At 42.8% G+C, this 16,162-nt stretch overlaps 1 protein-coding gene across 1 annotated transcript; it reads left to right on the forward strand.

Annotated features, from left to right (window-relative positions):
- Window positions 1-5,176: 5,176 nt before the first annotated feature.
- Window positions 5,177-6,223, forward strand: LOC147896370 (peroxisomal targeting signal type 2 receptor-like). The gene has a single exon (XM_087382577.1). The coding sequence runs from the start codon at window positions 5,207-5,209 to the stop codon at window positions 6,152-6,154; it is 948 nt and encodes a 315-aa protein (XP_087238703.1). The 5' UTR covers window positions 5,177-5,206; the 3' UTR covers window positions 6,155-6,223.
- Window positions 6,224-16,162: the final 9,939 nt, after the last annotated feature.

Genomic DNA, 16,162 nt, shown 5'->3' on the forward strand with positions numbered 1-16,162 from the left:
ATGTCCTTCAAGGGTGCTAGTCTATAGATCACCTCAATTCTTGATTCACCAATAGATGCCACATAAGGAGACACAATGTGTCCAAAGTCCATGCCATAGGAGTTACCAATAAAATGGCAATTTAGGTGGTTGAGTAAGATCCAATACAACCTGCATTGATAAAAGATTTCTCTTAGGCACTTAAGGTGACTTCCTTGGGGGGGTTTTCTAAGAGGAATGCACACAAAGGTCGTAAATCAAGACCTCTATAAAATTTCTTAGTTGCTTTCTAAATGATGCATGTTAGCCTCTCAAAGTAGCAAGGGCATTAATGAATCCAAAGAGCATCACTTTGTAGGCAACAATCCAATTGTGAACGCATTCTTATTCTTGTCATTAGGATTGACCACTTTATATGGTAGCGACCCAATTGTCAATGCAGTCTTGTGCTTGTCATTAGGATTGATCAACACATGATCATACTCAAAGAATCCATCTAGAAAGTTGTATACTTCCTTTTTCACTACTCATTCCAACATGTGCTCTATGATGGGGAAATATGGCTACATTAACTTTGTTTAGATTGACTCAATCTCCTTTCCATTATTGTTTAGACCAATTAGTGTGCTTGATTCATAGATAAAGCTTGCTTCAAATAACATTTGTAGTTCTTGGTTCAAAAGGTTAGCATACATTGGGTTCCTGGGGTAAGTTGTTACCTTGACATCCTTGCATCCTGCTCCTTCATGGGTATTGTTGATACCACTTTGGGTGGCACTCCTTTCGTGTTCCCTTGTAAGACCAAGGCAAGCAATCTTGATACTCCATCACAAGTTCTCTTAGGGTATCAAATTTTCATAAGGAAGGTCTTCTACCACATAGATAGGCTTAGGTGATTCTCTTGATAATGCTAGATCTATCATTTTCATTTTTGTGGGCCATTATAGGCTCCATGCTCACCCTCATGCGGCCTCCTCTTAGCTTACAACATCTTATTTTGTGCTTGGTGAAGTAGTCTAGGGCATCATGGATTGGAGGAACATCAACTTCATTATCGTGAGAATTCTTTTGGGCAATATCAATATTATCTTTCGCCTTCTTTAGTGTAGGCTTGAAGGGTTTTCGAAACGAAGATAATCCTTTTAATATGAGAAATATCAAAGCGATCCTATCTTTGCTTTAGCTTTGACACCATTAAATCTCACCCTCTTGAAGAACTCACATCTACAATTAGATATCAATGTCATCACCAAAAGTCATAACAAAGATTCTTGCCTCATATGGGTCCTCTAGATACTCATCTTCATCATAGACTTGAATCATAATCAAAGATAGATCTTTGTGGATTAAAGACATTGGTATGAGTTCTATTTTAGGTTTTGAGCGAAGATTCAGAGAGGGAAGGTGATATGTGTGGAATGGCATTTTTTCTTGTGAGTGCCGCACAGGTGATTAAGGAGTCCCATTTGTCCCATCCAATTGAGGGACATTTTCTTTGGAAGGGCCCTTCTCCATAGCAATAAAGGGAGAGGTCCAATCTCAAATTCAAGCCTAATCTTGGATATCTTATCTAGAGATTTAAGATTCCCTAACCCCCAAATCCTTAGCTTGAAGATCCCCTTCTCCTAAAAAGTGGCAACATTAGCTATGCTGGCACACAACCATTAGGGCTACTAAGCTCTTACTTTTTGATGTTCCAAGCTTTATTTTCTTATCAAGCACACAAAGTAATGGATGAATGGAGAGCAAATATCTCTTCTTCATAGATGCTTTGCGAGAAGTAGTGAATCACTCTTTGAAGGTCTTATAGATTGTCGGTCTTCCCTTTGATGGGTGTTGGTATGGCCATGTCATAGCTTACATATCAGACTCATTCATCTACTTCAATTGGGCTACCTGTCATCATTCATAAATGCATTTAGTTGATAGTGGCCACAAAATGCATCTAGTTCATGCTCTCATCATCATATGAAATTCCTTACTCCAAAGTGCTTCTACGTTGGTCAAAGGTTCTAGCTGTGGTATTTAACTCTCCACCCCAAGTTCTAGCCATGACCTATTTTGTCCTCCATGATAGCACTAATAGATCATAGGTGAGTCCGAGAGGTTTTACATCTACTGTACCTTGGCTTAGTCTAGCTGTACCTTGGTTTTACATCTACTGTACCTTGGCTTAGTCTAGCTGCGTGATGTTGACATTAGTCTTCACCAAAGGTTGGCTTCCCCAAACTACATCTAGTCCCACACCTCCATTGACAAAGTAGCAATTAAAGGTTTTAATATTTTAAATTCCAAAGGTGGTGGCATTGTCAGCATCCCCTTCCCAATGGGTAGTGAATTTGATGCGACGTACGGAGAGGTCCTTAAGAGCAGCTAAGGTAATCGGAGGAGTCTCCTTCCACGATAGCTTGAGATGAACCCACATGCAACAAGGACTCCAACCAAACACCAATTTGTGTGCTCGAAATGGCAACTAGTCTTGTAGTGTCTATATGTCCAAGGATGTTATGCCTTCTACTTCTTGACTTAGTCGGTCATGGCCTCACTGGTGTGGAGACTTAGTCTATAGTGTCTATATGTCCAAGGATGTTATGCCTTCTACTTCTTGACTCAATCAGCCATGGTCACCCGTGTCGAGATTTAGTCACCTTCTTTTGGAGATCTTGCTTGTAGATCATGGTAGTTTTCAGCGTTTGATGTCCGCTTACTTATGACTCATGTCAAGATTTTGTTAGATATCAATGCTCCACTCTCGTGTAACTACGCGGGAACCAGCTAACTCTACTTGTAAGCCCCCCATATGAGGAGAAGGCATTTGAGTAGCTCGGTTATCCGGTAGGTCCTGGTTTGTGGACACCAGATGGGGGCCATGTGTGGCCTGATGGCTAGACGGAGTTGGCACACTGCCAACTAGGCTACATGCAAGTGCAGGATGGCATCCCATGACTGACCGCACTGAGGGTAGATGGAGCATTTCCTGGGGCAGCCCACTCTCGGATTGCGGGGCCCGCGTTTGGAGCCCTAGATGATCTCGGATGGCTTTGGGCTGATGGGCCAATCGGAGTCCATAGGTCAGTTGCTCTATTTTACGCCATGGTTCTATTGTGTGGTCGGTGGCCTATTTCAGTTGCGACCCCCAATTGACCGTTTTGGGCGGACTAGGTCGGTCACCCAATTGAGCCTAACCAACTACGAATGGTGGCTATATAAGAGTAAGCCCGTGAAGCCCATTTCATCACTGGCTACAGCAACCCGGATTCCTTAGCATCCAGCCTCCGTCCTCTACTGTTTCCAGCACGCCACCGAAGCTTCTCTCACAGGAGTGCACGGCTGGGAGGCAGCGCCATCTATTGTATCAGTTCTACAGTAATCAAATTTTTGATTCTCCATACTATTTGTTTTCTCTCTTGCATACGAGATCCTGTTATCTGTTGAGCACAGACGTTGTATTGTTTTCTTACAGATTTAGCCCCCCCATTGTTGGAGATTTTGCCTATAGAATTTTAAGTCATTCTAAGGTTTTCAAGACTTCCATGATTGGTTCAAAATTTGGCAATAATTTTTGCAGAATCCTTTGCTTTCTCAACTCTGCATCCCACTTTTGCTCATTGTTTATCTAAAACCATGTAGTGTCAAATGTCTTCTTCTTTGTTTCGGGATCTGGATATTCATTTAAATTTGGCAAGGATGGCTATGAGGATGAGAATGAGGCTAAAAACATAATCAAAACCTTCATTGGGATTATCTTTTTTTACTCCTAGTTTGTCTCCTTTTTTGGGATCGAGTGGACATTGGCTTGCTTCCATCCAAAGAAGTGGATTCTTTTTGTCATGCTAGTTGTTGTCTAGTTGTGGATTCTTTTTGTCATGCCAGCTGTTGTCTAGTCACATGACATTCATATCCATAGTTTGGCTCATCCTTGATTCACTAGTTCATTTTTACCCAAGTATTAAAAATCTGTGACTAACGCATTGTAGAGCCTCTCAAAACTCTCCACGTGAGAAATTAGATAGCTATAGGTTTTCTCGTTATCATTGCCCAGTACACGAGTAGCACTCCTAGGTTTTGTAATGTACTTTTCCCAGCTGAAAGTAAAAAATCCAGGTTGTTTTTTATTCTCAAGGACAAAATTTACATGTTTTATTTGAAAATACTGGTATTTATATGATTTATGAGAAATTTTAAGATACAAAGCCGGTTAAGTTTTAGGATTGCTCTTAATTTTTCGGAAAAAAGTTACTATAGATTAAAAGTAAGTCGAAAAAAGGTTAATTACAAGACTATCTCAGACTTAAAGATTTCATACTCATGTTCACTATGAAATCTTTAAGATTATCAAAGAGGTATTACTTTAGTGGTCATATGACTAAAGCCTTGAGAAATATCCGTGTGACGAGGGATTTGATCAAAGTGATAAGGGAAAGCGGAGTTGGACTTGCCTTCTTTTAAAAAATAAATAAACAAGCGAGTACAAGTACTCGTGAGCACTGCCCTTAGAGGGACGAGTTGATTTGTGAAGAGAGAGAGAGAGAGAGAGGGAGAGAGAGAGAGAGAGAGAGAGAGAGAGGCGAGTTGATTTGGGAAGGGGGAGGAAAGAGGGAGGGAGAGAGAGAAAGAGAGAGAGAGAGAGAGAGATGTCACTCAGAATGGAAAGTATAAATGTGGCGTAAAATAACTCGAGGGACACTTTTTGGCCTGCCCGCATTGGCCTAATTGATGGCATTTTATTTATGGCCTATCATTTTCTCCCCCCCCCCCCCCCCCCCTCTCTCTCTCTCTCTCAGTCTCTGTCTCTGTCTCTCTCACCTTGAAGCTAAATTTCTAGTTATGGCCCCTTCATTTTCTCTCCCCCCCCCTCCCTCCCTCTCTCTCTCTCTCTCTCTCTCTCTCTCTCTCTCTCTCTCTCTCTTCTTCGGCCTCATGAACTTGTTAAGAAAAGTGTAAGGAGAGTACCGCCTGCACGGCAATTCTAATAAAACTTAGTCACACCCACTCACACACCCGTTTAATAAAACTTAGTCACGACGCACAAGTTTTGAGTCTATCTAGGGGCACCCGCCCCGGCCCTACTAAGGCAGGGAGCGCTACCACTGGGCGGCAGCAACTTGGGGAGAGTTGGAAGTGCCTTTAAAAGCAGCAGCCTTGTTCCTAGTCAACAAGGACTGCTAGACTTATATAAGTTATAATAAAAGTGCATTGTTGAGGAAAGGGGCAATTTGTTGAGACCATGCCTGCTTTCAAGACGGCATTCAATGGTTACTCTGTCAAGTTCAGTCCTTTCCTCGAGACCCGACTGGCCGTTGCAACAGCCCAGAACTTTGGGATCATCGGGAATGGGCGCCAACACGTGCTTGAGCTCACCCCTCATGGCATCGTTGAGGTCTGTGCTTTCGACTCAGCAGATGGCCTCTACGACTGCACTTGGGCTGAAGGAAACGAAAACGTATTGGTTTCTGCAAGCGGAGATGGCAGTATCAAACTTTGGGACACTGCCCTTCCCCCAATGGCGAATCCTATCAGAAGCCTCGAGGAGCATTCCCATGAGGTATGTTCTGTTGACTGGAATTGTGTCCGCAAAGATTGCTTTATTAGCAGCTCTTGGGATGACAGCGTAAAGCTCTGGGCTACAGACAGGCCTCAATCGTTGAGGACATTCAGAGAACATACGTATTGCGTCTACAGTGCAACATGGAACCCTAGGCATGCTGACATATTCGCATCTGCCTCTGGGGATTGCACGCTGAGAATTTGGGATGTCCGAGAACCCCATTCCACTCTCATCATTCCAGCACACGAGTATGAGATCTTGGGTTGCGACTGGAATAAATACAACGATTGCTTGCTGGTCTCCGGGTCAGTGGACAAATCTATTCGGGTGTGGGACGTCCGGAACCACAGGCATCCTGTCACGATATTACAAGGACATACTTATGCCGTCAGACGGGTCAAATTTTCTCCTCATCAAGAGAGTCTTATTGCGTCCTGTTCATACGACATGACGATGTGCATGTGGGATTATCGAGCCCCTGAAGATGCAGTACTTGCTAGATACGACCACCACACAGAGTTTGCTGTTGGGCTTGATATGAGCCTTCTTGTAGAAGGTCTTTTAGCCAGTACTGCTTGGGATGAGTTTGTGTATGTATGGCAACACGGCATGGACCCTCGAGCATAAATAAGAGTACTTTTAATTCCTTTCCGGACTACTGTATTCGAACCTAAATGTCAAACGCTTTTATTCCGCTCTAAATCTCAAGCTGATAGGCAAGCTTCATACGGAACTACTCTTTGAGCTTTCTGTTCCTCTTGTTTGGATCCTCTGGGTTTAGAACACTGTATGCTGTCTCCAGAAGATACCATTTGTTAGTTACAAGTAAGGTTGGAGATGGATATTTGTTGTTTATGCAGGTAGAAACAAAAATTTTAAGGTGCCTAATCTCTTCTTCTTATTGAACAGCATAGAGGGCTTTAGATTCAATTACCGCTTACACATTGATGCCCCAAGCATGTAGAAGCGGATTTATGAAGAACGTTCCAAAGCGCATGTCATCTTTTCAAAAAAAAAATAAAAAAAGTCGTATTGTCTTGCACGTGGTAACTTGTCTATTTCATGCTTGTCTATATTCTCTACTAAGCCTACCATGGCCACGCTTCTTCTCATCATTTGCCTCACGACCAACAATCTCTGTTGAGAGCATGGTAACATTAACTTGATTATATCGAGGACGTGCCTTTGGCCAACAGCAACTCATCTTTGCTGGCTAGTAGGATGAAGGGGAGAGCACTTTTGCCAATTATGCTTTCAAAGGATCACACCAAGGCCATGGCTGCATTGCTTTGGCTAGGAGTATCTGATCTTCAATGGCAAGCTGCATCTCTTGCTGTACATTATCCTGGTCAGGCTTCTCCTTAGTTGGTATGAAGACTTTTGTAGAGGCTCTCACTAAAAGACCATTTCTTAACACAAGAAGCAACACAAGCTTGATCATATCACTCATATAAAGTAGATGTCTTTTTTCAACTGCAAAGAGACTTAATAACGGCAATTATCTAAAGTGTGGACATAATTTAAAGAGGTGCTCTTAAGGAGTTGAGATTTTTTTTTAATTTTTAATAAAAGGAGTAAACTTCTCTTTGCAAGGTTGAGGGGTTTGTTGGAAGGGGATGGGAAAATTTGAAGAGAAGTTTAGATAGAGGAAGAAGGGAAAGAGAGAGAGAGAGAGAGAGAGAGAGAGACGCATACACTAACTGCATCTTAGTGTGTCACTCAGACATACCACTGCGTAGAGGCTTGTTCACTTGGAGCAAGGAGGAAGCCTAACTCACTTTCTCTCTTGCTCAGTACTACTAGAATTGATAGAATAATGCACTCAAAACACAAGTGGAACTGTGGAGTGAGTGAGAGTCTAAGGGAGGAATATAATGGGCGTACAAAGAGGAAAGAATAACTGAAATAATGTCTTGCCCATAGAACTATAAATAAGTGAAAGAGCTAAGTACTGGTAACTGTATGGAGGGAATGAACTCTCATTACAAAAGAGGAATGGAAATAGTGTATGGAGGGACTAAACCCTCACTGCTGAACTGAGTGCTGATGGTGGAAAGGGACTGCTCGAATGCAGAACCCTAACTACTGCTGTCCGGGACTGAACCGGGTCCTGAAAAGGCCTGAAGATGATGGCGGGGGGCCATGATGATGGATGGATGGGGATGGTAAACGAGGGGCAGAAGGTGGTGTTTTATAGTTAGGTGGTGAAGCCCCAAGGCTAGTCTGAAGGAGGGATGAATGAATGAGGGCCAAGGGCTGCCTTTTATAGCCCCCTTGGGCCCGGAAACTGGCCGACCCAGTCCAGGCTGCACTAACCAGCTTGCCTTGTTGCATTGACCTGCACTGGCCCCCTACTACAGCCCACCAACTGCCACATGGTGCCCCTACTGACGTGGTGCAACTGCTGCTGCTGGCTGTGCAGGTTGAAGTGGCCTGCCTGTGTGGCTGGATGACGTGGTTGCTTACGTGGCAGTCCAGCATCCTCAGGATGCCTGTGACATCACCTGCTGCTGAAACTCGAACCAGGATACGAAGAGGACCTTGCCATATGCTGAAGGAGGTGGCTGACTGTGGTGTACTCGGTTCATGAATCCTGACTGATGGTATTGAATATCTGGCTCATAAATCCTGATCTGATGGAGCTGAATACCTGGCTCATAAATCCTGATCTGACGGAACTGAATCCTAAGGTCTTTAGCTGACTTCTAGGGTTGATCTAGGAAGATGTTCAATGCAATTCTCCTTCGGTTGTATTGGTGATAGGGATGGAGGAGACTTGTCGTGAGAAAAACATCCGAGTCCTGTTGTAGTACTGCTTCCTGCATGGGGGTCTTGACTCGAGCCCTCTGAACTACTGAAATCAAAGGTCGAGGAGGAATATTCCTAAGCCAAGAGATGAATTTGGACCCATTGCCTGGGATCTTGATATCCAAGCCGTGGTTCTGATAATCAGGTTGAATTTCAAATTGGTGTCACCATCGTGTTCCCAAGATGATATATGTTGCCTGAGTAGGTGCGATCTTGAGTGGTTCACTGTCTACCCACCCTAAGATCTTTAGAGTGGCTGAGGTGGCTTCCATGGTGCGGAAATGTCATTTCAAGGCAATGGTTTCCATCGGCGTAAGAGTCAATTGGGCCTGCTTAGCTGCTTTGGTGGAAATGATGTCCTCGGAGCTCCCTGAATCTAGTAGGATGAAGACCTTGTCATGAGGACGTGAATTTCTAAGCTTTAGGAATTTACGGTGACTGCCCTAGGCTCCAACTGATTAAAACGCTTCAAAGGACACTTTAGTGCAATTAGTTCCATGGGCCAAGGCAAGGGACTGAAGATTAGAGAGGGGTAAAAATCCCTTTTGCTAAAAATAGCTCCAGGAGCCATGTTTGGCTAGCTGGCTTGGAAAGCAAGCAGGAAAGTCGAAATTTGCTTTCAGGGCTGTTCTTTGGACCACAGAAGAACAGGGAGAGGCAAGTCACATGCTAGGAAAGTGCTCTAGGGCTATTCTATCACGTCGCCTTGAAGATTTTTGACTACCAGGGCAGTCTGTGAGCTGATGGTGGGCAGCCAGAAGCTCAAAAACGAAATTCATTTTTGTGCCAGGAGCCTCCAGATCAGTTTGTTTTTGCTACATGCCCACTGTTCATGCCTTCCCAAAGGCCCAAATCTGATTCACACTTCTTCCAGGAGCTTTCCAAGCTAGGGGCCTATCAAAATCACACTTTTCCACTAGCGCTTTGGCGTCAATCGTATGGACAGATGTGTCAATTGTACAGACGTGTAGGAATGACGTGCGTCTATTGAAGCCTTGTAGGTATGAGCGTGTCTAGACGACGATGGCTGTACGGATGATTTAGTACGTTGTACGGACTGATGGCGCAACTTTATATGAGAGGTGTCTGGCGTTGACACAAGTTGTATGACGCTGACATAGTCCATGGAAGCTCTTGTACGGGAGACTGTACGGACATGTACGTACACTTTGTTAACATTGAACAACACCTCCATGCTAGCTGAAGATGCAGGCAATGGAAGCAAGAGGAAAGCTTGTACGGAAGCAAAAGGAAATACGGGTTCCAAGAGCAAAATGCTTTAATACCACTGTTGGGTGCAGGAAGCAATGAAACGGGAGTGGAGTGCAAGAAGCAAACAACAAGCTGGAGCAAAATGTAGTACTGCTCAAATGGATAAGAGGGAAATACAAAGGTGGCCTATATGGCCCCCAAATCAACCATATGGTTGACCATTGAAGTCAACTCATAGAGTTGATTTGACCTACAAGGCTCATACCAGGGCTAAGTGCTAACAAAGGTCCTTCTCTATCTGCTAGTCTCTTCTAGAACCTTGAGTCCGCGTGCTCCACCTCGAGCGTAGTAGACTCTCTGTCTAGAATGTTCTTCTCCACCTGACTGCCTGGGTACAGCTTAGATGGGCAGCCTCTTGTGAGCTAGGTCTGCAGCTTCAAGGTCTCTTCCTCCTCTTGCACATAGGCCCAAAGATAGCCCTGCTGCTGCTCCTTCTACTGGTGGACTGGCTGCTCCAGAAGATGATGAATGAGGGCCTGGAGGCCCTCCTTTTATAGGCCCCCAAGGGGCTGTCATAAAACCAGACCAACCAGCCTTATCCTGGCCGACTTGGTTGGCTGGTCCGACCAGCCCTTTAGGGCCTTTGCCAGGCTCTTTTGGGCTGCTGCCAGGCCCCAAGGGCAGCCCCCATTGGGCCCCACCCTTGGACACATCTATGGCCAGGTGGTGGCCCATCAAGGCCTCCACCTCTGCCCCTTTGCTGCGTCATGTGCCAGCCCTGCAGACGCCTTTTGCTGCGCCACATGCAGCCTCTGTGCCGCCTCCTGTGCGCCTCTGTAGGGGCCTGTTCCAGCCCATACACACGCCTTGAAGCGCCTCTGCCAGGCTGCTGTGCTGCCCACATGGCAGCTCATGTGCTGCCCATGTGGCAGCCCCCTCCCTCACCTTTTCGTATGGGCACATGCCCTAGGTGTCCCTCCCCCACGCTCTCCTCATATGGGGGCTTACAGATGGGGAGGTGACTTTTCCAACAAATGGTGTAGAGAACACTTTGGGTGGTGAGTTGTATGTTCCTGCCATTACTAAAATCGATGGTTCAAATGGCTGACCAAGATTACCAAGTGAGACTAAATAAATTTGGATGCTTTGTACAATGATAAAGTTGGAAAACTGGTTGCCAAAAGCCATAAGAGAGGGATACTATTTACAGCAAGGTATATTTGCAAAAAGTGGTCACATCAAAGGTATATTACCTTTGATGCAGGAACAAACTTGTTTACAGCAAGGTATGTTTGCAAAAAGTCGTCACAAACAAGATCAAGAGGCTGAATTATGGCATAAAAGGCTTGTCTATGTCAATTATAGAAGGATGAAAGAGATGCAAACAAAAAATTGTTAGAGGGTTGCCTATTTTTGGTCATTTGGATTTTGTATCCAGCATGCCAATATTCTGAGCAATCTCGTTTGCCATTTCCAAAGAGGGGGAGAGTGTATATAGGCTATATGGTATGCCATATCATCATGAATTAGGGACACAGATTATGACCTAAAATAATTATTGTAAGGAGAGAACGTGAGATAGAAGGAATGTAATGAAGTTGGGCATCCCCCTAATAAAGAATGGAGTTTCATGAGCATCTCCCTCTCCCTTTGTGACTTGTTGCACGAACACTAGCTAATGTTGGATATCATCTTTTAGTGAAAATAAACCCAAAAGAATGTAATATTTACACTATAAAACTATAGGACCTTTGTCATGGTGTTAAAATCATAATTATTGAAGCAGTTGCTTTAGTGATTCAATCTTAGCTTTCAACCTCGATTGGACACTCCATTACATATGCGATGTGAATTGCTTTTAGATTTGTGTAGGCGAGACTCTGTCAACTGAAGATCTAGTGGGTGATTAGAGCAATGAAATTGCATCAAAAATTATTTGTGATCGTTGACTCATTAAGCTTCCATATTGTTATTGCTTGAACCATGTTGCCTAGGTCATAGATCTTCTGCACCACTACATGTAGTCAATTAGCATTTGATCGAGTATCCCATGTGAAGCCTTTCTAAATTATTCATTGTCACCCCCTGCGTCTCGATTCCTAGCATGTAGGCGATGAATGCGCCATTCACTGGGTAAAATGAGGCCCTCTTGTGAATCTATTTCTTACTGATAAGGAATATTCAATCGAGCTCTTTGATATGTGTCGTGTTGACCAAAGGATAATTGAACTTCAAAAGCATGTTGAGGTTTGATCACCAAGTTGCTTGTCAACCTCCTCGATCAAGTGAGGAAATGCGTCAATGGAGAGTTCTTTAGAGGTGATAGGAGTAAATGGTCTCACCATGGTAATATTGAAGTGCATGGGAAGATATAAATGGTGAAGAACGGTGAGATATGAGCTCATAAAATGTGTTTTGTCTTATGTTTTCAAATCAAATTCAGCTCCATACGTACCTCAATCATCCACACAATTGCCTCCATTGCATATGCCAATTAAGTTGCTTTTTGGACTCACATGGTGAGATTCTATTGCCCCAAGATCCGATTGGCAGATGAAGGCAATGAGATCACATTCAATATTGTTTGTCACCACAAAATCATGTGCCGTTCACTAGGTAAAATGAGCTCCTCTAACGAATCTCTTTCTCGATGTTGAGGAATAGTCAAGTGAGCTCCACATTGTGTCATGTTGAGCGGATGATAGTCATAACTTCAAAAGAATGTTGAGGTTCAATTCCCTTAGGTGCCTATCGACTCCTCAATCACGCAAGGAGATGTCTCGATGAGGATTTTTTTACAAATGATATGAGCAAAAAGTCTTGCAATGGTAACACTAAATTACACAAGAAGATATAAAAGATGAAGAATGGCAGGTGAGATTCTGGCTGAAGTTTGAGATACTGTGAAGGAAGTAAAAAGTGACAAGCTCACATAATTTCTCTTCTAAAATGGTTTTGGTTTAAGACCTCCATGAAACTCGATGAAATGTGTAGTCTTTGCTTCATTAATTCAGTGCATCACTAATTCAAACCCTACTTTTTTTCTATTCAAGCCCTAACAAGTGTCATTTGTTGAAGTTAGCGGATTTTTTGATCTAAAATCTTGCTTGAAGATGCTTTCAAGTGGTTGAAACATTTTCATTGATACCTCCATATAATTTATTTTTTTAAAATTTGGATTTCTATCAACAAATGTTCAAGAGATAATAATGCATGCTAGAATTGTGTAGTCACTAATGTGCATGTTACCAAGTCAAAACTAGAAATATCATGATTTTGTTAAATCCTCTACACAAGTAGCATTGTTTTAACTTCTATTGACATAATATATAAAAAAATATGTTTGTACTTAAACCTCAGAGTTATTGGAACAAATTCATAAATTGTTATTTATTTTCTAGCAAACTGTTATGACCTCCTCGCAACTTGTATATTGAAGTAGAACCATTTGACTTTTAGCTATGCAATCCAATATATATGCTTTGTATATTTTCATCTATTGAAATGCATGCATGTATGAATCGATGCATGCAAGGACATATGTAAGCGACAAAGTATATATATATATATATGTATGAGTATTGTGTATGTATGTGCATATGTATGTACACACACACACACACACACACTTACTATCCATTCCTCCATTGGTTTGGCCACTTGCTCATTAGAGCTCCCCTCGACAACCCCCCTTAATCTCCCTAATTTCTTTTTCCCTCAAACTCCCTTAATTCCCCTTAATTTGTCCCTAATTTTCTCTGTATTTTTTCTCAATCTCCCTTGTTTTTCCTAATTTCTCTCTCTCTCTCTCTCTCTCTCTCTCTCTCTCTCTCTCTCTCTCTCTCTCTCTCCCCTCTCCCTATCTCTCTCTACCCCCTCCTTGTCTCCTTACTTGGGTTTTTTTTAAACGCTTAAATCCCCCCCCCAAATTAAACCCCTCATTCTTTTCTTTCTCTCCTTATTTAATAATTATTGTTAAAATTTTCCTTTTTTCCTAGTCCTTTATAATATTTCCCCTTTCCCTTCTCTAATTCATCAACTACCCTTAAAAAACCCCCATACTTTCCTTTTATTAAAATCTTTTTTACCCCTTATTTACTCCGTTTATTATTGCACAATTTTTTAGCATTGCCACTTTCCTTTATTCCATCTAAATGGTCCCCTCATTTTACTTACCTTTCTTTTTTCCCGCTTTTTCGAATACCTTGTCTACTATCCTACTTTCTTTTCCCTTAAATGTTTTTTTCTTGCCCTTAATTTCTTCCTTGTTATTTTCCTATTTTCCCTTACTAATTTATCTTGTCTTGTTTAAATTTTTCGTGTATTTTATATATACTTCTTCTTATTACTTGTCTTCTAAACATCCTAATTCCCTTATCTTTTTTAACTCTAGTTAATTGTTAATTCACTTTTTGCCCTTAACTAACCACTATGAAAATAATGTAAACTGTATACCCCCTCACGACTCACGTAACGACTCTCTACCCTCTAGGTTCCCTCGACCCAATTCTCTGCCTTCACTTGCTTTCTCGACCCCCTTCCTCGACATAGACTCCCTAGCCTATATAAGCACTCCTACTCTAAGTTTCATCTCACTTTGCCTCCCTATCCTTGCTTTCTAGTTTCTTCCAAAGCGGCCCCCACAAACTACGTGCCCACTAATATCATATCTCTCGTGTTTTGCCTTCTCTAGACTAGCTGAATGCCTCGCGGCTCCTTCCTATCCATATTCGCCTTCTCTAGACTAGCTGACTGCCTCGCAACTCCTTTCGGTCCATAATTACTGCTCCTCAGCCTTAACTGCTGCGCACTACCTCTCCTTTACTACTATGAGTGCCTTGAATGCGTTGCTGCACCTCGGCCGGTTCGTGTTAATATTAATTTTTTCATTTTTTTCCTAGTCCTTTATGATATTTCCCCTTTCCCTTCTCTAATTCATCAACTACCCTTAAAAAACCCCCTTACTTTCCTTTTATTAAAATCTTTTTTACCCCTTATTTACTTCGTTTATTATTGCACAATTTTTTAGTATTGCCACTTTCCTTTATTCCTTCCAAACGGTCCCCTTATGTTACTTACCTTTCTTTTTTTCCGCTTTTCCTAATACCTTGTCTACCCTTAACTAACCACTATGACAATAATGTAGATTGTATACCCCCTCACGACTCACCTAATGACTCTTTACTCTCTACGTTCCCTTGACCCAATTCTCTCCCTTCACTTGCTTTCTCGACCCTATTCCACGACTTAAACTCCCTAGCCTATATAAGCACTCCTACTGTAAGTCTAATCTCACTTTGCCTCCCTATCCTTGCTTTCTAGTTTCTTCCAAAGCTGCCTCCACAAACTACGCGCCCACTAATATCATACTTCTCACGTTTCACCTTCTTTAGACTAGCTGAATGCCTCGTGGCTCCTTCTTGTCCATATTCGCCTTCTCTAGACTAGCTGACTGCCTCGCAGCTCCTTCCGGTCCATAATTACTGCTTCTCAGCCTCGACTGTTGCACTACCTCTCCTTTACTACTATGAGTACCTTGAATGCGCTGTTGCACCTCGGCCGGTCTGCGACCTCTGCTGCTAAGCTGCTCTAGAGTCCAAACTCCCGTGCTACCCCCCAACTGCTCCGTCTTCTCAATGGCACTACGGCTCCATCATATGCACACGATTGGTGCTGCTCTCAACACGACTCCCACGCTTAGTTTTCCCCGTACCTTCCTCCATCAACAACAAGGGACTCTTTGGTCCCTTTTTTGGTTACTTCTAACCCCCCCACCCCCCCCGCCCTTTCCCTTTTTAATTATTTGCTTTTTTAATACCCCTCTCCTTTCCCCCCTCAATCTTTTTTGCTGCTAACCTCCCCCCCCCCCCCCCCCCCCATTTTTTATCTTCCAAAATCCCCCTCTCTATTCTATTTCCCCCCACCCTTTTCTCTGTTTTCTATATAACTACTTCATGTTTTAATTTAAACCCCTTTTCTTTTAGCCCCCTTTTTTCCTTTCCCTCTCCATTAACCCCTCCCCACCCTCTCCAATTAAATCTTATCCTCTTCCCCCCCTTTTTTCCCTCAATTAAAATTCCCCTATCGAAGAATATAACCCCACTTGCCTCCAATTTCCCCCTCTGCTACATTATATCTTCCCCCTCTCCCATCTTTTATTTCTCCCCTCTAAGTTTACTTAACTTATGCCATCTCTTAACAAAATTAACTGCTGTTTATCTCCTTTATTTACTATTAATTTTGTTTCCTTAAAAACATGTAGATTAAAACCTTCTCTCCATACTACCGAACCTTTTTCCACACTTGAACCACTCAACCGAACCTTTTTTCGACATTTGAAGAAACCCATCCTTTGTATTTAATTTTTTTCATCACGCTTGTTTGGTTCATGGGGCTAAGTGTCTAATTTATTATGACCGCGATAACAAGGGAGGAGGGTTTATGACACCTGTCTTCCCAACTGAAGTTAACTTGGTTCTCATCATGTTTTCTTGTTGGATGGTGGTAGGTAGGTAGACTCCCCTCTTTAATAAAAGTTATGCTTGCCAGGACTTATCCAAACTCAACTTCCATACAGTTTCCACAAAGTCATTTCTACAAAAGCGCCCACTGCTA

The sequence above is a fragment of the Dipteris shenzhenensis genome, chromosome 12, assembly GCF_047967505.1.
Source record: "Dipteris shenzhenensis isolate YYH24624 ecotype China chromosome 12, Dip_SZ_1.0, whole genome shotgun sequence".
Lineage (NCBI taxonomy): Eukaryota > Viridiplantae > Streptophyta > Polypodiopsida > Gleicheniales > Dipteridaceae > Dipteris > Dipteris shenzhenensis.

Coding starts and splice junctions, on each gene's coding strand:
- LOC147896370 (XM_087382577.1), top strand. CDS start 5,207: ATGCCTGCTTTCAAGACGGCATTCAATGGTTACTCTGTCAAGTTCAGT.